This window comes from Macrosteles quadrilineatus, unplaced genomic scaffold (assembly GCF_028750875.1).
Source record: "Macrosteles quadrilineatus isolate MER2022 unplaced genomic scaffold, UCM_ALF_1.0 Scaffold_2__2_contigs__length_208266976, whole genome shotgun sequence".
In the NCBI taxonomy this organism is placed as follows: Eukaryota; Metazoa; Arthropoda; class Insecta; order Hemiptera; family Cicadellidae; genus Macrosteles; species Macrosteles quadrilineatus.
In genome coordinates, this window is record NW_026542595.1 from 176,225,186 (window position 1) to 176,252,786 (window position 27,601).

General features: G+C 35.3%; 2 protein-coding genes across 2 annotated transcripts; one reads left to right on the forward strand and one right to left on the reverse strand.

Annotated features, from left to right (window-relative positions):
* Positions 1 to 879: 879 nt before the first annotated feature.
* LOC128987177 (sushi, von Willebrand factor type A, EGF and pentraxin domain-containing protein 1-like) lies at positions 880 to 19,036 on the forward strand. The gene is made up of 11 exons (XM_054407914.1): positions 880 to 1,176; positions 2,785 to 2,958; positions 3,778 to 3,966; positions 4,634 to 4,758; positions 5,204 to 5,279; positions 6,114 to 6,320; positions 10,952 to 11,182; positions 11,522 to 11,736; positions 12,229 to 12,380; positions 12,891 to 13,057; positions 14,200 to 19,036. The coding sequence occupies exons 1-11, from the start codon at positions 1,062 to 1,064 to the stop codon at positions 14,316 to 14,318; spliced, it is 1,770 nt and encodes a 589-aa protein (XP_054263889.1). The 5' UTR covers positions 880 to 1,061; the 3' UTR covers positions 14,319 to 19,036.
* Positions 19,037 to 19,670: 634 nt separating this feature from the next.
* Positions 19,671 to 26,550, reverse strand: LOC128986475 (uncharacterized). The gene is made up of 5 exons (XM_054406872.1): positions 26,244 to 26,550; positions 24,326 to 24,478; positions 23,971 to 24,118; positions 23,653 to 23,787; positions 19,671 to 21,562 (listed from the first exon to the last, which is right to left on the reverse strand). The coding sequence occupies exons 2-5, from the start codon at positions 24,475 to 24,477 to the stop codon at positions 21,341 to 21,343; spliced, it is 657 nt and encodes a 218-aa protein (XP_054262847.1). The 5' UTR covers position 24,478; positions 26,244 to 26,550; the 3' UTR covers positions 19,671 to 21,340.
* Positions 26,551 to 27,601: the final 1,051 nt, after the last annotated feature.

Sequence of the window (27,601 nt, forward strand, 5' to 3'; positions counted from 1 at the left end):
CATGAAGAGAGCAGGAAAGGAAAGTGGCGCCTTGGTACCGCGAAACATCTGGTTACTACTCATTTTCTCAAGCACCTGCTAGTCTGTCTGAAGAGAATGCGGCTATATCCGCTTCCCGTCCGGAACATCAAAAACCATAAGCGGATATATCCGCCACCCGTTCTTTTATCGCCAAAGACTTATGCGGTCATGCGGATATATCTGTCACCCGTCCGGGTAGGGTTAAGTAATTACTATTTTATTGAATTTTCATATTCAAACATCTTTATTCATCATAACGTTTAACAATGGCCTTTAACCGAAACATAACACTTAAAGAATTTTTTTAACAATTATTTATTTACAATCTGTTCTTAAAACTAGAATATTAAAGAATATTTTATAACAATTTAATTTTAATTTTAACATGAGTAAAATGTATAAACCAAATATGTATACCTGACTTTACTGCAAATAGGCATACATATATTATATATATATATATATATATATATATATATATATATGAATTTGAACCGAATGGTGTTTTCAACCTTTGGGGACCTCAAAAAAGTAAATCGGTCACGGGCCAGGCCTAGGTCCTACCATGAAACCTGCGGTAATAGCTTATTCCCCATATGGGAAATTCGCTAAAACTGTTTTAGATTTTATAAGAGATTTGCGATATTTCTGTTTACAATATCTCGAGTTAATTTAGAGATCCAATCAATAAAAATGGTTCTTTTTACTCAGGTTAACTGCTATTATCCATTATTATTTATTACAGTACCCATAGCAACACATGTGTTACCTCATGCGTTACTTTATTCCAAAGCCCTGATTGCTTCTGCTGCTAGTGCTGTCTGCCCGTCTCACGTCTCATTAGTCCATAATGGAAAATGTCAATTTTGCTTCTTGGTAACATAACCTGTTGAGAAGATATTGTTTATAAAATTGTTAGGCCTAAAGAAGTTTTTCTTTTTAAAACATGTTAGGATATATTGAGTGATAAAATTATGAAATTATAATGCGATCGCGATGTGACTTAAGAGATATTTATTTGGACAATCTTGACTGTTGACATGGCTTTGAGTCTGCCATTGAACTGTTTTCTGCAATATTTATGTTTGGTATTTCTTATACCATCATGTTTTCCCTTTACATTAGAACCTGCAACAGTTAACAACTATACTGAGGGTAAGCTGATAATCTCAAAAGTGACTGTGATTAAGGTTAAGTACGGTATGCATTTGATTTTAAGTTTGTTAGATAAACAAAAGTTGAAAATGTTTCTCCCTAAATGACCTTTGATAACTTACTTACTTAGGCCTACAGCTCGTGACATCTAAGCTGGCACTTGGCCGATCGCTACTAGTAGGCCTACCTATTTCAAAAACATTATGTCCCGTTATGCGGGTTGCATCAACTGTCCTCGCGACCCATCTGAAGGAGCTGAAGTACATAATACAAGGGGAGTCAACCCCGTGAGGCAGCGGAAATGTTTGCAGTCCGGTCTTTTCCCTACCTCCACCCTCCTTCCGCCTACACTGCCCGCGCTAGGCCAAGTGCCAGCTTAGGTGTCACGAGCTGTAACTACTAGCCTATGCAAGAGTGAAGGAAGATTGGATCGATCTATTCACATTTCGCTCATTAAATGCAAATTTTGGTAACAATGCTTTGAAAATGTTCTTCAAGTTTATTTTTAAGTTAATTGTTGTACTCTGAATCCTAAAATGCCATCAGGCTAAGTTATAACTTATGTGTTGTTTTTTTTTATCAAACAACAGCCTGATTAGCCTCTGTCGGTTAGCCTAAAATGAAAGCTGGCTGCACTTTAGTATCCGTCCTACACTCATTCGGATGAAAATATCGATTATTTCAATTGATAAGTTATATCAAGTTCAGTTAACCTAACCTAACTAACCGAATGAATAATCGATAGGGATTAAATAATCTATATAGCCTATTGGTGTTTTTCATTCGAATGAGTGTAGGACGGATATTAAAGTGCAGCCTGAAAGCTAACCACTGTAATAATTGGTTACTAAGTTATTAAGGCCTAAGTTATGAAAAAATATTGCTACGGTATTTTTACCTCTGGAGTTTGCATAAAGATTCAATATTCCACACCATAAACTTAGGCCAAACCAAGGATTGTGGGACTTTCCTCGTTTCGTTATGAATCAAACGATACCAGATACTTTCCCGCCAAATACTCCAAATACAGGCATTGACAGGTGATGCCGCGGCTGTGGTCAACAACCTGACCTTGGCCTACTTGGAAGGGATTTGGCGTGCGACTCATCTAGTTTTTGCTATTTCTTAGTTTTAGTATTAGGCCTATCCTGTATATGACTTTATGTCCTGTCAAATGATGTAATGAATAAATAAATAAATATCGTTCGATTCATAACAAAACGAGGAAAGTTCTACTAACATTTATAATAACCCAACCTAACATAACCGCCGCAGGACGTATTTTAAGGGTGGCCTTTAGATAGCACCAAAGTACCGAAATTTTCGACTCTCCGCCCAACAGTGTAAGGAACCATGATTTACAGCGTTCTAGACAGAGATTAAAAACTTGCTCACAATAGGCCCCTGTACAGTTTTGAAGGACTCGCATACCACAATATAAAGTACCGGTAAGCCTATTTCAATGTTTGTACTGTAAAGTTTTGACAAGTGTACATTTTTGTAAATAAGTTATATTTATTTTTAATGATGCATTCTATCCGAGAAACTTTAGTCAAAGAATAAGACAACAAGTATACAAGTATAATTATTGTTAATTGGCTTTTGCAGGATTTGATCTCTGTTTGGAATTTACTGAGCTTGAAAACGGGAATGTGACTTTGGTTAGCAGTGACAAAGGACATCAAGAGCTCCATTTGTCCTGCCTACATGGATTCTTCCTTGAAGGAAAATCTGTAATCAACTGTGACAATGACCTTTGGACAAAGCCATATTGTGTGCACGGTAATTTAAACCATTTTGATGTGCTTGGTTTTAGACTCTATGGCAAACAAGTCAGTATCATTGTTTAAAGGCTAAGAGAAGTGCCTAAAATTATACTGGGTGTTAGTGTAGTACCTTTTTTCTTTTTTAAAGTGGTCAATTGTTATGTTTCATTGAAAGCCGATTTGGAGCTGCTTACAACAAGTCAATGTATTTCATAGTAGGCCTAGTAGCATGGTACAAGACATACTACCAAGTAACAAGACCATGGTTTACACTCTGTCCCAACAAAAACATTCTAAACAATACTGGCACTAAACAAAACTAAAGAAACACTAGCCTAATGCAACTAGTAGTAACCATGATGTAAGTTTTAAAATTCATAAAATATTTGGTTGAAAATACCTGTTTTTCCATCAGCTGAGCAATCACAGTTTTGAATCAAACGATTTTTATGGTGTAAAAATTGTTTCATGGATTGAACTATTAATAATTATATTTAAGGCCTACAGTACTTATGTCTTCAATCCAAATAGATGTAAGTAAATACAATATCTATGGTTCACATTTAGCCTATTCCTAAGAAAATATCCTCTTTGTCTTGGACTTGAAAAGAGTCATCATAAACACATGCACAGACACAAAAATATTAAACAAATACCTATATCCTATGGCCAAATAATAATAATGATAGTGGACAAATGGTGAAGCCAGCAGATTGTGAGTCACAAAAGTACAACAGGCATTTTTTTACTTTTTATTTGTATGAATTTGATCCAGAGGTTTTGCATGTTAAAACAATATAATATAAGAAACTAACAAATCCTTTTCCTGATTTAGAAGGCTGTGAGGAGCCTCCAATGTTAGCTAATGGTGAGATCCGAGTGGAAGGCTACAAGGATGACCAGCAGTATTATGCGGAAGGTGTTGTACTAGAGTACCAGTGCATGAACGGCTTCCATCTCTCGACTCTGGTCAAACGCAGGGTGTGTGAGAAGGGAAGGTGGACTGGCCAAGACCCTTCATGTGGTGAGTATCTCAGAATTTGGCTGATTTTCATTAATTTATCTTGAAGGGTGAGTTGTCTTACTGGATATAGAAGTGAGGAAGAGGTAGATATTTGATAAGCCCATGGAGCCCAATAGTGGTAAAGTGCTCATCAACTTATAAGGAGTACTTATTAGAATGCTTATCCTTCCCTCATCTTTGCCAGTGTTTCACATCGTTAAGTAAAATTACTGAAAGTTTAAGAGATTGTGTGGCCCAAGGTGAAACAAACTCGCATCATGTAGGCCTATGCTTCATTTAGCATAAAGTCTGTGTCCTGGATGTATTGCAATTCATGTGATATTCTCTAAGAGGTATTGTTTAGTGTATAGTGTTTTTTGGTTCGGTATTGATTTAACTTTACTTTGTTACCTTGCAATAACCTTTGATGTCTGGCTAAACCACTTGTTTAAATAATAGATGTACATTCTTTGTGTCAAATGGGTCTATGTATAACCATGTTTAATATTAAATATCATCAATTATAGAAGAAGATAATCTTGGAGACGTGGCAGTCACCACGAAACACATAGTTTAGTCAGACATCTAAGGATATTGCGATGTTACAAAATATATAAGGACAATGCAGTTTTATGAGATATGGACTGATATTGATTAAGGACCAGGCTCTTACTTTTGATATTTTCAGAGCCTGACGGTTGTTCCAAGCCCAACTTATTGGTGAACGGCCACTTTGTCCCTGACTACGACATCAGCCATTACCCTGTCGGATCTTATGTACACTTCTCATGTGAAATAGGTTTCCAACTTCAGGTACTATATGAAACTATTTTCCACCTTTGTATTGTGCATAATGATAATATTAGGTATTGGGTTAGAAAAATTATTAGTTTAAAAGTTTTGACTTGCTATTTACTCCCTTTACAATATTACAATCCCAACCACCTCGAGGCATTTTTTCAGTGCTTTTAGGTGTGTTAAAACCTAGTAAGTGTCTCAGAATTCGGCGTGAGAGGGATGGGTTCAATTCCAAGGAAATCTCTAATAATTTTAGGAGTTGAAGCGGTTCACTTAAAAGTTTTCAGAGCTATGATGACATATCTATAAATAGACATTGTTGATTAAAACTTGTGTCAATTTCCTAGTTTACTGGAGCTGATTTTTAAATATATAAAAATTCAAATTATACACTCTAATTTAAAAGAGTTTCATAAATAGTTTTGTGCCCTGAGCCTAATTTCATCAACCTATGTTTCAGGGTGTACCCACAGTCCAATGTGTTGGAAATAGTGAATGGTCGCACACTCTGCCCCAGTGTTTAAGAGTTGTACAAGGTAACTAACCTTTTTGATGTTTTATTCCTACCTAATAGTGATTATACTAACGGGTTATCTCACTGGTGGTTTTTGATCAGTGTTAGCTAAGTGGTTGGGGCATTGACGTTGGTGAAGAGGGAGGTTTGATCCCCGACATTTATCAAAATATTCTGAGGTTTTTTTAAACGGTTTTTATAAAAACAATTACTGCTCCCTCCAAAGAAACGACACATAATAAAAGAACAAAATTGTGACCAAACATTTAATTTTCTGAGGAAAAAATTTAATTTGCACTTTATTTTTTGGGTTTTGAATTGCTTCAGAAATGTTTAAAACTATTGTATCTATTTAGTTCATATAGGGAGTTGTGTAGAGCAAGTGTTTCTGCTCCTTGTTGTGTGAGCAGAGGGAGTAATGTTCAAAAAATACCAACAGCAGACAATCAACTATTGCTTTAAGTAGGCCAGTCTACTTGATCTGGTTTTGGAAGAAGTCTGAAGTTGGTGTGGAGTGTTTGGGAGACAGGGTCTTGATTCTTGGGGCCATGTTTAGATTTTCCAAATTGGGGTTTACGATGTTTTTCCTGATTGTTGATTTTTTTAAATTAATTATTAGCATTCATATTTATAGACTACTCTACATTATAATTTTGTTCTTAAATTGATTTTAAGTTGAGAATAAGAAATATGTTGATTATGCAAGAGTGTTTTGAGTTCCAGTCATACACGTGTTCAAATTAATTATTCATAGACCAACCAACAAAAGCCAGGTTTTACCAATGCTACAATGTCCTTGATAGAAAATGTTTCTTCGTACTATGTCACAAATGTTTTATTTAGCCTATGTGTTCAGACGAGGGGCTGCCGTGTGCCCCACCGCCCCTGGGCCCCCACGTGGTGGTCACAGCTGTGCGGGGACTGCAGAGTGCTAACTCCGCCATCTCCGGCACTACTCTGGAGGCCTCCTGTGAGACAGGCTACCGAGACCAGATCAACCCTTGTGTGCCCTCACTGCTGCGCTGCATCGACGGCAACTGGCAAGGCCACTTCGCCAACTGCGGTTAGTAGAAAATACTTAACTATTCTGTGTTTATTGGTGAGCCCTTGAACATTAGGCCCTCTCTCACACTGATTCTCATATATCATAAAATTTTATGAAGAAAAGGATCAAAACTCAAAACATGATATTTAACAGTCCTATGTATTTTATAGGTCCTATGTGAAAAGTATGTGATACCGCTCAGGCCTAAAACACTTGAAACTTAATAAAAATCTTAAAACTTTTGACTTACATGGTTTTGACACCATTCCATGTTCTGATATACACTATGAAATAAAGACCACTTGATTTGATTTGATATATTTCAAAGACCAATCGACTTACTGAGTTTGAAAATGTTAAAAACCTTAACATTTTCACAGCACATGAAAATTCTGGTTCTGGTTGGTTAGCATTGATTCTGTGTTATATGGAAAGTAAATTTATTGTATTAAAATAAATGTCATATTTAGGCCTACTGTTTTAGACTGTGTTGTAGTTTGATGACGCAAATTTTTCATACAATTTCAAAATGAAACATCTACAGGGTTTGGTAAAACCTTTTAGATGACAGGTTTATATTCTCATTTTGCTCTTTTAAAAGTTGTCATCCAGTGTACTTAATGTGTTTTCAAATACTGTACTGATTTCGAATTGAATGAACTTAGAAATAAGTGCCTAGAACTAGAGCATGCTATATTACTACTCCAGAGTGATGTTAATAAATTAAAGAAAGGGCCCGAAGAAAGTTTATCTGCTAAGACTCAAAGAAAGCCAACTCCACTTGCTAGTGGTCAAAATGCAGTTGAGTTGAACCCTAAACCTCAACACACGTCTACAACAGTAAATTTTAACAAATCCCCTCCAATATTTGCTGTTGTAAGAGGGAAGGAAGAAAGCTTGGAAGAATTTTTTAACAACCACTTGGAGGATTTTCTAGTAAGACAGGCCATAGGTACTAAGCTTACTCTTCGCCCAGAATGTGCCAAATCAGACAACAGAGACACACTCACGACAAAGAGCCAAGATTCTAATCAGCCTCTCGGGAACTTGGATGCAAGTGCTCGTTTGGGGGCTTCGTGTTTGACTTCAGCTGGTGGATCTTTTTTAGACGGAGGTCAGAGCGGGAAAAGTCGATGGAAGCCGACACAACAGTAACTCCACATCAAAACCCGATAGCCAAGGATAGAAAACTTAAGGTTTTTCATCAAAACGTAGATAGAATCTCCAACAAAATTGAAAGGCTTAATCATCTGCTCCATACTTACTCGCCAGATTTGGTTGTCTTAACTGAACACGGGAAGAACCGAGATGAGATCCTCAACACTAGGCTTATGGGCTACTGCTTAGTATCAGCTTTTGCACGTCAAGATATTCCAAAAGGAGGGGTAGCTATTTACAGAAAAAATACAATGGAGAATGTCTCAAGCTTGCATTTGGAACTCCGCAGTATCCCTCTGGTATGTGAGATTTCGGGTGTGTCAATCAAGCTCAAAGACAGGAAATCGCTTTTTGTTATTGGTGTATATCGCCCCCCTAACAGGGATCGTAACCTTGTTGACGAAGCCTTTCGGCTCCTGTCTGACACCTTGAACTCTTTGCCTTCAACTTTCAGGTCCAAAGTTATACTTATAGGTGATGTAAATATAGACCGACTGAAGCCTTCATTGGATTGCTCTCTTTTTAATGACCTTTTATTATCCCACAACTTAACAAGAGAGCAGCTACCAGCAACCAGGATTACCCCTACTACCAAAACATCTATTGATGCTGTGTGTACTAATTTCAGCAAAGACATAATCTGGGAGATATTAAATGCTTCAATCTCGGATCATACTGGACAACTGTGCTATCTTTCTTTTCCTGCTGAGCACACACAAACTAATACATCAACCCGCAGACACATCAACGCCAAGAATCTTCACAATCTTAAGCTAAATCTTGCAGAGGAGAATTGGAACGCTGTCTTTAGTTCTGTTACCGTGGATGATGCATACAACTCCTTTATGCAGTTACTCCTTGAAAACATTGACGTAACTTGTCCTCTGAAAAAGTCTAGACGTAATCACAAACCCGAGATGTCTGCAAAATATGACCACGAAGCTAGACTCCTAAAACAAGAGTTTCTAGATGCTCAGAGTAAGTTCTTGCTCACCAACTGTATCCAGGACAAACAAGAAGCTTCTAAACGGAAGAAGGCTTATGATCTTAAACTTAGATCTCTTAGAAGAGAAATAAGTGCATCTAAGATAAATCAAGCCGTCAACAAAAGCAAAGCCATATGGCAGACCATCAACTGCGAGCGTAATAACAGATGTGATGTTTCCTCAAACTCTGTCAAACTGCAAATCGAAGGAAGGGAAGTGGAGGACCCTGTCGAAGTTGCCAATTTGTTTAATCACTACTTTGCAACTGTGGCTGAAGAAACAATAAGGAACAACCAAAACCAGGAAACCAAAAAGCAAGATCGATCGTCCAGAGTTTCTAGCACTGACAAACACAATGTAGTCTTTCCAATGCACAACCTCAAGCCGGTATCCCAAACGGAGCTCTTAGAAGTGATTAACTCCCTCAAACCTAAATCATCAACAGGGATAGATGGAATATCAGCTAGGATAGTGAAATCCTGCAGACAGGAGCTTCTGCTGCCCTTGCTTCACATAATTCAATTATCACTCACACAAGGTAATTTCCCATCGAACATGAAGACAACGAAGATCTCTCCCCTACACAAAAAAGGAACTCGACTTGACATTGGGAACTATCGACCAATATCTTTGATTCCAACCTTTTTGAAGATCCTGGAGAAGATTGTCTTGCAGAGGCTATTAGAACATGTTTTCTCTAATCAACTCTTGACAGAGAGACAACATGGTTTCGTCAAGGGAAAATCCACAACCACGGCACTTATTGACTTCGTAGAGTCCGTCATTGATGATATAGACAGTGGTAACAACGTTGTCGGCATTTTTGTTGACATGAGTAAGGCGTTTGACTGCCTGAGCCATGACTTGATCATCTCAAAGCTTAGCTCCTTGGGAGTATGTGGAACGGCTCTTGGTTGGTTTACTCAGTATCTGAAGGGTCGAACGCAGCTAGTCGAACTCAGCCACTCCAGGAATAGGACTATCACCACCGTTAGATCTGAAGTACGCCCAGTGTCCAGAGGAGTTCCACAAGGGTCCGTCCTGGGACCGGTACTTTATATCTTATCGACGAACGACCTTCCAGATACCACCGAACCCTTCAGTAAAGCTATAATGTATGCGGATGACACTGTCTTGCTTTCTTCAAACTCACCCATCAACAACGTAGAAGTCAATGCCTACATTGGTTTGAGCCTAGCTGCGGAGTACTGCAACAATCATGACCTTGTTTTCAACGCCTCAAAAACCAAGCTAGTTTCATTTAGCAACAGGAAAAGTTTCGTCTGCTGTATTCCCGACATTGACTCTGTTAGCTCTGTAAGACATCTAGGTGTCATCATTGACGAACATCTCGCTTGGGACGAACACATTGAAGCACTCTGCCATAAGCTAAGCACCGCAATTTTTGCATTGAGAAGAACAATGGCTGTGAGCACAGAAGAGGCGGCACTAACAGCATACTATGCCCTTCTTGAGAGTATTCTCTGTTATGGCATTGTGGTGTGGGTTGGATCGTCGGCACAGAACCTTAACAGAGTTCTAATCATGCAAAAGAGGGCAGTTCGAACCCTGACTGGCATTGAGACAACAGATAGTTGCAGACCAGAGTTTAGGAGGTTAAAAATCCTGACCGTAGTCAACCTCATCATACTACGGACTCTTACCATTGTCGACTCTTCCCGGACCTGTCGTCATCAGGAGGTGCACTCATACAACACAAGACGAAGAAATGATTACAACCTTCCTGCTCACAACACAAGGCTCTATGAAGAGAAACCCTCATACATGCGTGCCAAGTTTTTTAACGTCCTTCCCGTCCACTTGAAGTCTCTTCAACCCAGAAAACTGAAGAAAGAACTAAAGTGCTGGCTGTTACATAGACCATTTTACAGTCTGATTGAGTATTTGTCTTGGCAAGAACTTGAATAAATCATCACCGCAAGAACTCTGATCAGCTATTTTTTATTCTTAAAAAATAACAATTTGTAATGACTTTTATATAGCAACTGCACAATTCTGTATTGACGCCCTTTCAATCTTAAAGATTGTAAATAAAGTATTCTTGTATCTTGTATCTTGTATCTTGTATCTTATACTTTCCGTGTTCTTCCTTGTCCGTACGGTATTGATTAAGCTTTTTTTAAGCTGTAAGCGTTGTTATTGTCTTCCAGCTAATTTTCGCAAAGAGTCAGAAACCTTAATAATTTAAAAACCATATAATTCAGTTTGAATTCAAAAAGCTTTTATTTTTCCAGGACCTTACTTGAATCCCTCTTGATGGACAAGCTGCTTCCCCACACAGCTTCAGCTTAGGTCTCTTTTGAAGGTGGGGTAGGAGGACCCGTGTAATCATAAAAAAATGCTTACAGTACCATGAAAACGTTAAATTTTAACTTGAATACTAGCATAAAAATCAATATAGTCACCAATTATGCATCAAGTAATCTAATAATAACAGAAATGTATAACAATTATTGATTTTCCTCAATTTACTTGTTCTAACAGTGAGTGTGGACTCATGCATGTGCCCACTAAACATCCCTCATGCCACGATGCTCCGGGCGTCACCGCGGGTGGGCCCTGGGTACCCGGTGGGATCTCGGGTGGCCTACTCGTGTCACCCGGACTACCAGCTGGTGGGTAACGCCATTCTCACCTGTCAGCAGGACGGGTGTTGGGACCCATACATCTTCCCGGTGTGCCACCCGCGTCATCAGGCCACTCACATCTTTGACAGTAAGTTGTCTAGTTTTAGTTACTTAAGTACTAGATTCTATGAGAGTAGGCCTGTGAAAAAGTTGTAGTTAGGTTAAGTAGTTAACTTTTTCAGACTTCATATTTTAAAGAGTGTATTTAACTTGGATTGAATTTTTTCTGAATTCCTTCTAAATTATTGTCACTTGTCCGAAGAAAAACATCTTCTGAGGTCTCAGTGAATTTTCCATCATCTGCAAAAAAATTCTCCTAGTCTGAACTAATCCCTAATGGTAATTATTGGAAGCTTATTTTATTTAACTTGGCATATTGCCTGTTGTATTCAGCGGCTCAATAAATAATTTGACGTTATGTTTCCAGTGAACTCAGGAGTGTGGGGCGACTATGTGAAGCTAAATACAAGTCTGTTCCTGTCAATGATTGCAATGGCTAGTGTCAGTGTGATAATGCTGTCTGTGTGTCTGGTGATCCTGTGTCGTCCCAACCCAGCCCCCACACCCCCCGTCAATCTGACTCCGCCCCCTGCCACGGACCCTGACAGAGTGGCTCTCATAGCCTTCGCAGATGGCGTGCAAGTGAGTTCTCATTGTGGTAATAGTCATTTGAAGTTGAAAGAAATTATTGTGGTCTAAGTTGTAAAGGCAATATTAGTATATTCAAGAACATAATTGGGACTTATATTACTATATTAGTATGATTACTATTTCTTTAGTGATGTTTGCAACAGGAGCAAAGCAAAAGAATATGTTTGATTTACATCTAAAAACACACCCATCAGTGATAATAAAAAAATCTCCACTTATAGAGCAAAAGTAAATGTTTTCTTTTTGTTACCTTGAAGACCAATTAACATATACTTCCATGAACTTCACTTAAAAGATAGTATGAACGTCTTTTAAGGGGATAGTAAGAGGCCTATGCATTAACCTACCTTTGTGTTAAATTTTGGTTTAGATGTTTACTTCCTTCTAAAAAGAAACACTGACATAAACCACTTCTTCTTTATAGTTAGGCCTACTTTATTTAAAGAAATCAATAATTCATTAACTTTGAATGATTGTTCATAGAACTGTGGTCAGTCTGTGTTGCCCAGCTACGAGGAAGCTGTGAGGGGTAGTCTTGGGGGAGTGTTGAACTACAGACTACACAGACCTCACTGGACCACCATGTTGGGAGGACAGCGACGCGGTAACCGTGACAACAGCAGACAGACTCCTAGGTAGGCTACAGGACTTTGATCTGTAATCTGAGGATTAACACTGTTCTAAATGCAGTTACAGGTCCTAAACTGTACCGTTGACATTGGATACTGAAGTCGACATACAATCTATTAGGACAAGCTGTAGCCCATTTTTTAGTTAAAAAAAATTGCCATTAACAGAGATGCTACGATTCGGTTTTCTAACTTAATTTGTGTATTTGAGATCTTTGATGTGTAATAAAAAATGTTAAACCCCACAATGAGTCACTCCATCAGTTTGACTTGGTTAAAAGATGGCGTATCAGATAGAAATCAGTATTTAAAAATCATCACACTCTGTTGGTTGATCAAAGTCCATTTTAATTCTAAAACCTGCTACAACTTACATGCTGTTGCAATATCTGCTTATGTAGTCAAATTGTATAGCTAACATACTTCCATTAATATTCAACAACACTATAAAACCATAGGTGTTACTAAACCCGAATAACCCAATGTGCTCAGACCTGAAATTCGAGTTTGTTGCAGCATGCGTGACAGTATGGGCTCCACTGACACAGTGACAGTGAGCGAGGTGTCGACCAACGTGACAGTTGACACAGTGTCAAGTCACAGCGGCTCTCAAACTGCATCTTGTCACGCAATCTGTGGATCTCTAGCCTCCTTTGACACCAGCTCTGTGCTCAATACTGACGGTAAGACAACAGCCAACCTCAATATCAGCTGATTTTTTTATGAAAAAAAATTTAGAGTGACAAATAACTTGAAAGATCCCTAAACACTTTTCCCTCATCTCTAAATCACAACCCCGCAGCACCCCGGAATGGGGATACGCGTTCCCGCTTATGGATACCGCAAACGAAACGAATTGCAGAGTTCTGCACTTTTTGCAATCGGGACATCTCTTCCCTTGAGATGCTGTTGCCATATGCAGGAAAACAGTAATGGAGCACTAACACTAGTGACTGTACCAGCTGCAGCTTGGTTGTCTCTGGTAGGATGTTTTTGTATCGGTACAGACCACGCAGCCTTCCCAAAGCCACCTGGGAAACATAAGTGATGTGGTCCAAGAATGTCAGGTCAATGTCAAGGTCCTGACGGTATCCCTCACCATTAAAGGGTTTCCTGCAATTTGAACAAGCATGTCTCCATTTGCAACTCTGTGTAGAGTAGTATCAATATGAAGAATCATGCAGTTTTCAGAGGTAAATTTTAAACGATGTTTACGTGACCATTTACTTATTCTCACCAGATCAGAGTTGACTCCTGCAAATGCTTGATCAGCGGCCTGAATCTCATAGGAGAAATGCAATTGGCAGTCATCGGCATATGAATGCACATTGCAGTGACTCACACATCTGGACAGATCTGCAGTGTACAGCCTTTGACTATCCAATAGTCAATGGTACAGCGTAAACAAAATGGGCCCCAGACAGCTCCCCTGATGATTCATCCTGGGAACTTCCCTTGATTTCGGAGGGGAGATATCGGTACCCACTCTGGTCACTTGCAGTCTGTTTTCCACTTCTAGAATAGGCAATGGTTCGATACTGGCCCTAAGGCCCAGCATTTTTCACAAAAATTGTGAAATACTAGTTCTGACTGAGAAAAACAGCTGATCTTAGTCAGTTAATGAAGCTACATAGGTAATTTCACTTTATCCTACACTCACCCTAACTTCATATTCAACTTTAAATGCTTAGAAAAAGTGTTTCGCTGCAGCAAAGTGACAAAGTATACTGTACTTTCTTAATTCTCTTTGTTAATCTATTGTCACTCTTCGTGCATGTTGAATGAACAAGTTTTACTACTTTGATTCAAAGAGAATCGTTCACAGGTGTTCCATTGTTGGAGGTGAACGAGTTGGAAGAAGTAACCTCCAGCAGCCAAGGAGGCAGAATCGTTCTCGACCCTGACTTTAAACTTCAGAGCGATATTGCTTCCATTCATTCTTAACTTCAACATCCAGTTGAGTGTATATTATTTTGCACTACTTGTTATGCCACAGTTTCATGTTGGATCTTTTAACTTTTCTTCATATTCAAATCGTTAAACTAATGTTATCATTATTGTTGCCAAATGATTCATTCTTATTGCATCTTAAAAGTCAAAGTTTTTGGAGTAGACTAGTTTTAAAATTGTATTTGACATAACAATTTTAAATTATTGTTTGTAATACTCATAATTTTAAACCTATTTTCTAGTGCTTGTAGCTTTAAAATTGTGGTTTGTTTTACAAACTCTAGAAAACTGATTGTAACTAATCAATCCTAGTTAATAATATTGGTTTTCACAATCTAGTCATTAGATGTTACCATACTAAAATCCCCTTTTTTTAGATTAAGTAGTTTCATTCTGAGGTAATGTCTCTCTTAGTCTCTTTTATCCTTAAAAATAATCGATAATGTTTCTGTTTGTTATTTTAGTTGTAGTATTGAGAGTTAAATAAAAAATTAAATAGTTTTCACATATTTTGCTCCAGTACTGTTATGAAATTACTGTCACAATTAAAAGTAGAATATTCTAGACAGTCAGGCTAGAATAGTTAATGTTCAAGGTTAAATTGAGATTTTATTATTTCAGAATTATTTTGAAAGATTATTTATTTTATTGGCGATAGAGGTAGGTCTTCACGTTTTTATCTGCAGTAGGCCTATATATTCAGGAGATAAATATAGTTTTATTTCAAGATTCATGAGGTACCTTTTTATTGTTATTATTAGGAAGATTTTAGTAGAGATACGTGGCAGATTTCACTGTTAAAGTAATCACAGTATTTTTGTTGAAATTTATAACTAGTTCACATTACATTGCATTTTACCATATAGGAAAAAGATTAAGAGCTGGCTATTTGTTTAACTATTTGTATAAATTATGATTTAAAATGTGCAGGATACTGGTAATATGTCTAGTCCACATTAGCTTTTTTCTTTCTATTTGCTCAATACATAATATATCATAGACTATTCTGAAATAATTCATTTCTAATACTTATTTTTAAGTTTCGTACCTGTCACATATAACACATGCATAAGTACAATAATTTTAGTATAGTTTTTCAATAGAAGCCAGGAAACTATTTTTAATGTTCCTAGTAGTTAAAGCAATTTTTAAACGTATGGCTCTTGCAATAGTAGATAAACAAAAGAAAAACACAAACAAAAGGTTAAATATAAAAATTATTGTTATCATTTTTTTACTATTTCTCCCTTTTCCCAATTGAAGTTTATCTTTTTAACCATTACTTTACCTAACAATTAGCTCAAACTTGGTTTTAAAAAGCCTAAAACTGTTTTTACAAGATATTTTCATATCTTACTCGCCATATAAAATAGCTTACTCTCTATATGGGAAATTCGCTAAAAAGCTGCATCTTATAGAGTTAATTATTGCAAGATGCCTAATGATGTATAATGTTGTCTGTAGATAACTTTTCTTCCTTTGAGATCATTTACAAAGGTTTTTTTGTTTGTATATTTGTGAAGATGACTCGTTGTACATAAAAATCAACATTATTTTTATTGTATTCACTTACTTTTAAATTGCTTAAAATGATTACAGTATTGATAAATTACTCTTGAAGTATTAAAACCCTCCTGAGTGTCCCTTGTTTTTGCCTTAATGTCCGCCTATTTTTGGCGCATTTGCAAGGTTTTATTAAAACGGATCTGAGAAGCTTAATCAGCTTGATGTTAATTCTACTATTCTATATACCATTTTGTTTGGAAAATCATGGGCTTCAATATTATACATAAAACATAAGGAACATTTGTTTCAAAAAAATTTTTTAGGTAAAAAAAATATTTTGGAAAATTTTCAAAAAAAAAATAAGTTCCCGCTCAATGAAATTGTATAAATTATAGGCCTATAAATATTTGAAAATAGCCACTTTGTTCTAAATTTTATGAGGATTACAAATATATAATAATATAAGGAAGTAGATTTGCAAATAAATAAGTTATGGGCAAAAAACAGATTTCAGTACATAGCGTTTAGCTATGAATGCATAGCCTAACCATAGCTAGGAATCTGGCTGATAATTTACATCAATATCACTACCTACTTCTTCAGGATCATCAACCAGCCCTTCAAAATAACTTAAATCTTCTTATAATGTACCACGTATATCACTACTTTTGATTTTTAATACTAAAACAATGATAAACGTAATAAAACACATCAGTCATCGGTCCGAGGTTAACCAAGCTGTTTACAAATACGCACGTCAGCTGTCTGCTACAATATTTTCGGAACTAAATCAATAGCGCTTAGAGACAGACCTCCGGAGAAAGCTCTGAATCTAACAAAAAGAACGATACCTAACTCGATTCAGTTAAATCCGATTCAGTCAGTCATAGAGCCTTCACCGTAAACGATGTTCGTGTGTCGAAAAATCGACAAGTGACACTACACAAAGTGTGTCGTGAATCGATTTTTCGACAAGTGACGCTCGGAGGGTTAAAAAACTTCAAGTTAATTAAATCAACTGATCACCATAAGAAACTAAGTATTTTTACCAAAGTCTTGCTGTTTCATGTTGCTTGGCTCCACAGTAACATATTTTAAAACCTTCTCACTAAAACAAATAAAAGTGTAAATATTAAATGAGTGAGTGACTGATGTGCTCTTAATGTAAGATATTGTTTCTTTAACAGGTTTTTGTTTATATGTCATGTTTTAATTTTTCTGGCAGACTTGTGGCATGATTTGCTTTAGTTTGGATATTTAAACAGTTTGAGCTCTTAAAGATCAAACTAAACATACCTTCACATTGAGATATTAAACATAACTAAAAAAACTGCCTGAAAGACGTGCCCGACATGTGTTGCTTCGTGGGACTTAATTCCAGTCAATGTTGAAATACGTTCAATTGAATGAGTATTAACCCGACCATAGACCAAGTGTTACAATCTAAACCTGTTATTGTGGAGCTATTTTATTTGTTAAATGTCAGTGTCCACAGAAAGCTTACCTTTTTGAGACAAACATTTTGTAAACTTTTAAAGTAGGTGGTAAATGTGTCTTTGTATAGCACTTAGATTATCTAACAAAAGTTTTAAATAGCTCAGATATTTGTCTGTTCTTTTTCTAAAGCTGCTATGTATTCTCCTGATATTTTAATTGTTCATATTAAACATAGAGCTTTCAATTTTGTGCTTCCAATAAATATAATTTCAACAAAGTATTTGTATATTTATGAATTCTACAATGTTACAATAACAGAGAATATTTTACTTATAAAAGTGACTCATACAACATAAATTATTTTAAATGTAAATACAAACCATTTCAAAGGTTGTGTTAGCTCAAAGGATTTGTCAGATGAGTAGCATCATTCAATGATTTTTATATAGGACTTTTCCTAGCCTGTTGAATAATTATTTTACGTTTTTAGACACAGTTACTGATAAAATAGTTATGCTGGAATTTCTGCTAAATTATCAACTAAACTAGTACAGTAATAATAGTTTTAGAGATTTAACTTTCTAAAGATTCAAAATATTTAGATAGTACTTGCTTAGGATTTAAATGCAGTATTATGATAGTCAGAGAATCTAGTTTTATCTATTTAATTAGTTAAACAATTAGACCCTTTAAAAACAGAAATCCCGTACAATAAATTTTTTCAGCTCTGTTCTTAAGATCATGTCTAGGATTTCCCCCCCTTCGAAATCACAGGCAAAGAATTATGTCATTTAGATAAAAGAACTTTAATTTTGTCAAGTGTTAGCCAATTTACTGGCTTAGTTAGCTATATTTGTGAATGTAAGCTTTCTGGGTTTATTTCATTTGTGAGTTAAATTTATTATACTTTTTTCTTCGATGTTGAAAAATTTGTTATTTTTAGATGTTCAGTGCACTGTAATCTAGTATTAAGGCATATTGTGGAATAAGTATTGCAAGACAACATAAAATAATTTCAGAATTAATATTTGTGAAAAATCAAGAAGCTTTTTCAGTACGGTAATGGTTTTTTTAACCTCTGAACATATTATTGGGGATAACTATAAAAACCTAATGAATATTTGTCTTTTTTTTATTCACTTCATCATTTGTTCTTAGTATTCTAAATTAAATTTGGTCTATCTAAGAACATTTTAGTTTAAAAAGAACATTTTGTGTTTAGAGTGTTAGTTCAAGTGTTATGACTTAAAAGGCAGAAAAAATATTGAAGCATTTTTATGTCAGAATGCTAGCTACGTTATTTACAAATCATTGTGGAGTTGGTCAGAAGTTTTCAACAATTTAAATAATATGGAACATAAACTCATAACAAACAAAAAATATTACTGATTGAACAGACACAAATCACACGTGTGAAACAACACTGTTGGAGAGTTAAGTTGTGATTGTTCGTAATAATAAACAATTGTAGAGTGGTCGGCCATTATTAAATGTATTATTTTCAAAACGGAGAACGGCAACAACCAAGTTTACTGACAATTTTATATCTTATATTTTATTGATTACAAATTAAAATATTTTTTAGCTAAAATTATTTACTTTTATTTAACATGTCCACAGAGTTCTGGTCCCATACTTTTTATTTATTTATTCCCTGGAAAAGTGATGCATTACAATATTTATTCTATGGTATGGTAATTCTTATGATAATTTTGTAGATAGAGTATATTTATTGTATAATTGTAAATAAATGTATACTTAATAAGTTAACAAAACTGTTGTTATAAATTCCTGTAATTTATGTGAGTGCTATATGCAATAAATTGTATTTAAATATTGGGTCCTTGCCAGGGTTTCTCTAGAAAATGTTGGATTCCAGAGAATTGTGTAGAGAGCATCAAAACCCAATCAGGTTCAACCCAACAGTGTATACATTCACCCACTGGCAAACAGCATTTATTGTGAAATCTAATGTGAACGCAACACATTATGAATGAAAGTCTGATAAATTTTGTTTGCGTTACTGGAAATACAAGCGCCAGAGCCAAACCCCAAAGTAAAACCAGATTTTTACGCCAATGATGATTAGTAGGGCCTTTGATTAGCAAATTTTAAAATGAATCTGGCAAATCATACAAAGGTTTCCTCAGGAAGTAAATGTTTTCAATTTATTTTTGCAGAACATGTTCCTAACATTAAACGTTAATATCTCTGGGTACGAATGTGAGGAAGCAGATCTGAATGACTCTATACTCTATCCCCCTCCACGCGCAAGAGACATACACAATAACCTAACCCAACTTTTCTAATCATTGTTTACTAATTCAATTAGCAAGTTAGAGAGGCAATGTAAACTCAGTAGTACAACATTCTAATTGCAAATTCACTTTATTGTTCCTTTAGTTACAAATATGAAAATCTCCCTGTATAGAGTATAAAATTAAGCACAATAAAGAAACTATTTTGTTCTTCACAGTTACAAAATAATGGTCATATTATAAGCCTAAAGAAGCACTTACAGATCTATATTGAATTTTAATATCTTAAACGTATGCTAGCTCACTATCAATGAAGAAATAAAACATTTATAAGAAGGTTTTTTATCATAAAATGATCCTCTACAATTACTATTTGAACAAATCTTTGGTTTATACACATAGGCCTACTTAAATAAATAATAATAATGGGCCTACACCATACACTGTCAGTACATTTCAAAATTTGTATCACAATTAAAGTGGCAATGAACCTTTTTTTAAAATCCATGTCCAACCTAATGTAAAAATATACTTAAATAATGAATATATGAAAATGTTAAGTGGGTATTAAAAATGAATATAGCCACTAGATTCCGATACCTCTCTCGGATGGATAAAAATATTATAAATAGGTTAAAGTTCTGGCACCTATATTCTTACAAATAGAGCACTGTATTCAATATAAACATGTTGAGTATGTATCAAAAAGAATAAAAATAACAATACTGCATTCCCTAAACTTTAGAAATATCATAGTTTAAAATACAAACTGATTTCTTAACCGTTTTGGATTTTATTAGGAGGTAAACATATTAAACAATCTTCTTTTTACAAACTAAGTTAACCCTACAATGTATGGTACTTTTGAATCAATTTAATAAAATGTCAAACAACAAACAAATTACAATATCTCATGGGTAATTCATAAATCTCAAAGAAATAACAATAACAAAAGTGTGAAATGTAATCTACATTTTAATACTAATTTTGTTGAGAAAAAATTTGATCTAATATTCATAATAAAAGCACTGACTAAAAATATACAGACACATACCTTTCTCACAGTTTAAATGACTAGAATAGGGTTTATAATAAATGTCATGTGTCCAAAAAAGGAGTCAACTTTCTAGACTAAGCTACAACTACTTTTCAGGTTGGCATCTACATGCATTATTAAATAAACTCGATAAAACAGTTTTGATATGACAAAATGGTTGATGATTATTGATTTCCGCCTTCAGCCTTTCAGGGTCATATTCAGTTCTTAAGATTTTCTATATAAATAGGTAACTGCTGGTTTCCCTGCCCATTTCAATATCTTTCATCAATCTCTTTTTGTTTATACACTAGAAAATTCTGTCAAATCGAAATAGGCCGTATTTCTCATTAATCCACACTTTTATGATCTACCAATATAAAGATTAGAATCATCCTAATGTTCAATAGTCAAAAAAAAAAGTATTACAAATTACATTTGCTTTGTCAGATCTATTTTTATTTGGTAATTCAATCTAGGTGTAATTAATTACAAGCAAATAAACTTAACCATACTGTCAATATTTTCCTGGATTCTATGTAGGAACTATAATCTGGCAATCCATTGCATACATTCTTTTATTTCAGTGCAAAACCAACGGTATTAAAATCAACTTAGTGCATAGTTTATCTTTTACACCCCTTTCTGTCTACACCTTTTTTTGGCTCTAAAGGTACATCACAAACTTGGAATGGATCCAATCCAATGAAACTTTTGAATGAATTCAATTTTAAATTGAATGTAAACAATATATTAATAACAATCAAACTTTGTTCGATTTAACAGTTTTTAGGCAGCACTTCCTTCCACCAGTTGTCGGGATAGTGGTACTTTTGTATCTCGATGCCCTCACGAGGGACAGGGACGATGTAGCCACCAAACTCCCGAGAGGGGAGGGGGGCTTTGACCAGACGAGGGGGGAAACAACTGAGCGAGGGAAGGGACTCACAGTCAGACGGCAGAACTCGTCTCTTCCACCCAACTCTGCGCAGCATACCGACCTGAGCAGAAATAGTATAACGATCATAAACATTCAGGACTCTAATAATTTAAATTGAGGTTTCAGTAAAAAAATATCTAAATGTCCACCTCACGATGGCTAGGATTTGACAAATAAGAAAAGATTAACATTTTTAGACAATTAAAAGTAATGAAGATGAAAAAACATGAAATTTGGTGATTTGGTGGCTCAGCCGAACTATGTAAGATGCCACAAACTTCGGACCAAAGAAAGTGATGTCTTGACAATGTTTTGCTGTTCTACGTTTTGAACAGTTGTTTTTATCCTATTTCATCAACACACATACATTGAGTGTATTAAGTGTAAGTAATAGCTTCTTCCCCTTTGGGAAAATTGGTTAAAATAATAAGTGAGCTTTATTTCCTAGAATTTTCTAATTCACATCATTGAATTTGGAATACGCTAGTAAATTTTCATCCAAATTTAACATTTGAAGCCAATTTTTATGCATGTTCCATAATAGCCTCCTCTAATACAAAGCCGTGGCGAGTAGCAATGCCACAGTCCCGGCCTACCAAAACTGCTGTAGCACTAATTCATATGGAGCATAGGTCTATGGAATTTGTATGTTCATCTGTTTTTTATTACCTACTGTTACTACGCCATGGCAATAGGTAGGCAAGTGCAATGTCCCACATTGTTTGTGTTAGAGGAGGCTATAGCTCCTAATTGGTAACGTTAAGCGGGTGTTGATGAATAAATGTTTACTAGTGTCCCTGTTGCTCGAATTCGAGCAATTGCTAAGTAAATATTTGTTGCAAACTGTTATAATACTATATTAGCAAACTTATTGACTGTTTAGGATTAACCTATGCTCTTCTTCTCACTTTTGATTTCTGACAACAGCTGGAGTGTTGTTTCATAACAATTTTTGTTTCCAATGTTAATCTTATGGAGAAATACGAAACTTTAAAGGGCTCCAGGGCCTCACTCTCTCATTATTTCCCTAAAAAGAAAGTTTCCTGCACAACTTCACGCTACGCTCTTTCCAATGACACCAAAAACAAGACAATCGGTTCAGTAGTTTCAGAGGAGTAATTGTCACAAAAAATCTGCTTGCGTATTAAATAAGTACGAGAGGTCGTCCAGTGGTCGAAACTCGACCAAAAATATGTAATGTAAACTTGCTCACTTCTCTATTTTCACCCCACACTGTAAATAAAACATGTGATTGGAGTTTCTTCCATTTGTTTTGATTTTCTGTTTATATTTCGTTGTTATTTCGTCACCAGCATGGCAACGCATAAGATCCATGTTAATTTTTTCAAATTTTTAAACTAATTTTTTGTGCTTATCTTTGAGCCTATTTAAATTTATAAAGGGATTCTGCACACCTACAGGAAAATAGCTTTCTAACGGTATGCGTAGATTTACCCCACGATGCACACGAGCTGAGAAAAAAGGTTTTAAAGAAACATGCTTGCCTATTAATATATAGATAGATATTTTATTGGTAAATTTGTGATTTCCTTTATAACAATGGAAGAATTGCTATTTGTGTATTAAAAGCGCAAGTTACGTGATTGCTGCTCAAGAGCTGTTGTTGGCTGCAGGAAACTTCAGTTGAGGGCGGCCATACATTTCGAGAGGGGCAATGACTGTACTCATAATAACAATATTTTTCTTATCACAATAATTAACTTATCATAACATACAGATTAACTTTTTAGTTGTTTATGAAATGTAATTTAAGTTATGTTTGCTTTTTTAGGTTAAATGTTACTTGCTTACTGTGGATGTTAGTGTTTTATAGAAACACGAAAAATGAAATCAGTATATTTAGGAAGCGGTAGAATAAAAGCAGAATTAATAAACTATGTTATGTTTACTAAAAGATGTGACAATGTGATAATTCCCATGCAGTGGCAGAAAATAGCTATTGTGAATCATTTGGCAAAAACCTTTTTTATATTTGAAATAGAAAGAAAAAAATAGTAAACATCATGCTCCCCCCCTACTTAAATCAGACAGTGCTCACCTTAAGATTGCCTTCAGCTGTTTGATAAGGATGTTAAATTTAAGAGGCAGTATGTTTAACTTACATCTACAATCTGACAACAAAACACATACCATGGGATCTTCTTCAAATACAATCAGCTCTATCCTAGCATCTGGCACTGTTGTGTCTGTTACTCTGTATTTACCATCAGTTGAATCGTACACCAGATGCATATTGTTTTTCCTGAACTGACGCTCCAGAAACACCTAAACAAACCCATGAAAATTACAATGATTTCCAGAAGAACACTTGAGGTGAGTAATCTGGTAAAATCATTGCATGACAGTAGAGGTCTTGTTTGAGAAGTAGGGAAACACTGAAAACTAAAGTGCTGTAATATTGCTACTACTGCATTACAACATCATAGTGTTAAATGTCAATGTACCTACCTCATCTTTGAGAGCAATCTCCTCGTTGAGCACACACAGCTCTATGTCTCTCTCCCATGGTAATGTACGAGACAATCTCAGCTGACCCCATAGAGCCCCGTAACACAGAAAATGAGTGATTCCAAGACTAGCAAGCAGTCTGTGAACTCTGTAAACAATACAACTACCGTACAGTATTTGAAAATGAGTTTATAACTATGATATAACTTAATTGCTGAATCTTGATTTTAGTTAACGTAGTCTGAATCTAAGTTATGCCTAAATCCTGAGCAGCATCAAAACCTAACCTAGTTAGTAATTTGATATGGACAGATAAAAAAATGAGCATACAGCACTTATCACACAACTAAGTTACCTGTCAGAGAGGGCGTGTAAGCCATCTTGGAAAGCTTCTGAATGATGACAGGTTTGTGTATATGATCGTGAATGACGCAGCAAAGTCCACGTCAGTAGAAGCCCCATCAACAAACACAGACATGACAGTAAACGTGACGGACTGAATCGCATTCTGGAACAAATATTCTATTTGGTAGGTACCGGTAACTTACTTTAGAAAAACAATACCGCTAATTACTGACTGTTGGTTAGTACCTATTTAAAAAGCCCATTGAAGTCACGTAGGCTATTAACCCTCCGAGTGTCCATAGTTTAGGCCTTAATGTCCACCTATTTTTGGCCCCTTTGCAAGGTTTTATTAAAACGGATCTGAGAAGCTTAAAACAATGTTAATTCTAATGTTCTATATACCATTTTGTTTGGAAAATCATGGGCTTCAATATTATATATAAAACATAAGGAACATTTCTTCAAAAAAAAAATTTTTAGGTAAAAAAAATATAATTTCGAAAATTTTCAAAAAAAAAAATAAGTTCGCGCTCAATGAAATTGTATAAATTATAGGCCTATAAATATTTGAAAATAGCCACTTTGTTCTAAATTTAATGAGGATTACAAATATATAATCATATAGCGAGGTAAGTTATCAAATAAATAAGTTATGAGCGAAAAACGGATTTCAGTACATAGCGTTTAGCTAAGAATGCATAGCCTAACCATAGCTAGGAATCTGGCTGATAATTTACATCAATATCACTACCTACTTCTTCAGGATCATCAACCAGCACTTCAAAACCACTTAAATCTTCTTATAATGCACCACGTATATCACTACTTTTGATTTTTAACACTAAAACAATGATAAACGTAATAAAACACATCAGTCATCGGTCCGGGGGAACCTAGCTGTTTACAAATACACGCACGTCAGCTGTCTGCTACAATATTTTCGGAACTAAAATGAATAGCGCTTAGAGACAGACCTCTGCAGAAAGCTTAGAATATTACGGAAAGAACGATACCTAACTCGATCCAGTTCAATCCGATTCAGTCAGTCATAGAGCCTTCGCCGTAAACGATGTTTGTGCGTCTTAAAAGCGACGCGTGACCCTACACAAAGTGTGTTGTGCGTCGTTTTTATGACGCGTGACACTCGGAGGGTTAAATGTTCAAATGTAAGCAGAACTTTTTAGTGCACATTTTGGGAATTTATGTTACCGTAGGCCTATTTTATTTTGGAAGGAACTAAAATAAAGGCTTTCCCTATCCTACACAATTGCAAATAAGTTAGTATAGCCTAATTTTACGTAGAAGCCTTGTAGGACCTGTGCTAATATAAGTTAGACCTATATATAACTTAAGTTAAATAAGTTACGGTAATAATTAATATAAAATAAAAAATATAAATTAATAAACAATGCACCAGTAGGCCTACATTATTAAAAACTTATGGGTCAGCAAAAACCTGGGGTAAATTTACACTTCCGTATTTGATGTCAAAAACAACCGAATGAAAAATTATTCGATGTAGGTTAACGCAACTAAGTTAACCAAACGATCCTATATCAATCGATACTTTCATTCGGTGGTTTTTGACAACAGATACGGAAGTCTACCCAAACCTGCAGCAAAAAAGCTAAATAAGTTAGCCTACACAATTTTCAGGTGATGGATAGTAGGCCTAGGCCTAACAATTGAAAGTAAAAAGACTAAATCAAAGAGCGACCTGTTAAAATAAAATAAAGTTCGGTATTCAAGATGAACAATATTGGCTTTATCATGTGTTTTTGTTAGGGGTTAGGCCGAGGCCTACTTATATAACAGTGCACTATGTTTAAATCTATGCTACAGTATGAGTTGTCCTGCCTACTACCTAGGATAAAAGTTATCAATAATTACTATATGGCTTATTAACTTGGCGGTGTTTTTCATCTTACCTTTAAAATCATAGGAATAATTTTACCATATTGACTGTAATTTATGTTTTTATAACTAACTAAAACAGAATTCCTTCAGTTTTTAAAATTCTTGTGAGACAAGTTTAACCTATTAATTCCTCTATGATTCGGTAACATTTCCTTAGTTTTGATTCAGTCAGTAATCAGTTTACCTCACATTTATAATTGGCTTGCACTCTAACCAAAATTTTTAAGCCGACGTAGCCTATAGTACGAGAACGATTATTAACTTGTTTTGTTTTAGATCTCCCACTCAAACAATATCAATATAGGCCTAAACAGGAAAATAAATTTCAGACGAACGAAACATAACCTCTACAAAAATGCAAACAGTTGTTTTGGACGTCTTATTTATTTTTGTCCTCTCTTGTCCAGTCTGTTTCAAAGCAGGTTTCTTGTATTTATCATGCAACTGCAGAACTCAGCACTTTTACTTTTCTTAATTTCTACCATGGATTAATCAGCACAAGGGATTTCAAAATTCAAGGATCTATTTGGCCATTCAGTTTCCTTTCCACAATGTGCTACATCATGCAAGTACATTAACTAAAACATTTATATACAATTCACTATAACTAAATATATATAAAACAAACCAAAACAATACTTCCCAAGTCCAAACAGCAAGCCATTCAAATAAATATATAAAAAAATAAAAATTATTGAAATTGAAAAAAGCGATGACTTAAAGAACTGGCTATTAACAAATCCTTTCTATAGTTTTGACGATTTTCTTAAAGGGCAAATAATGTAACAATTAATTCAAGAACCCAATGAATATAGTCAAAGTATGCTTAACATGTTTCGAATGCTAACAGACAAAGCATTGAATAATTTGAAACCTGAAACTGAAACAGAGGCAAACATTTTTGAGTTTTACCACAGATAAAACATACTCCTCAAGGAGGAGTTTGAGGAGTTAAGAGTTTGAGTTCGGAGTTGAGGAGTCCTTGAGGGGTATGATGTTTTATCTATTGCTAGAAATGTTGTTTTATCATTACAAGTGAGGCGGTCCATTCCAAAACTCACTTTATCCTTTTTTTTAAATTGATTTAATGGTATGACTGCATTCAGCAGAAAAAGGTGCATTTATTTGCTATAAAATATCGTGTCAAAACTTGTTTAATCCTACTATTATTTAATGTTATAATTTCCAAAATCTCACTTTATTTCGGTTGTATAATTCGAAAACTCACATAATCCCCCAGCCAAGGAGGGTGTATTATTTGTTGTTTTTCCAAAACCATCTTTATCCTTTTAAGCCGGGTTTTCCTAGGCGCGGAGTCGGCGAGCGGAGAGAGGAACGTGGAGAGCGGAATTAAAATTAACATGGCATT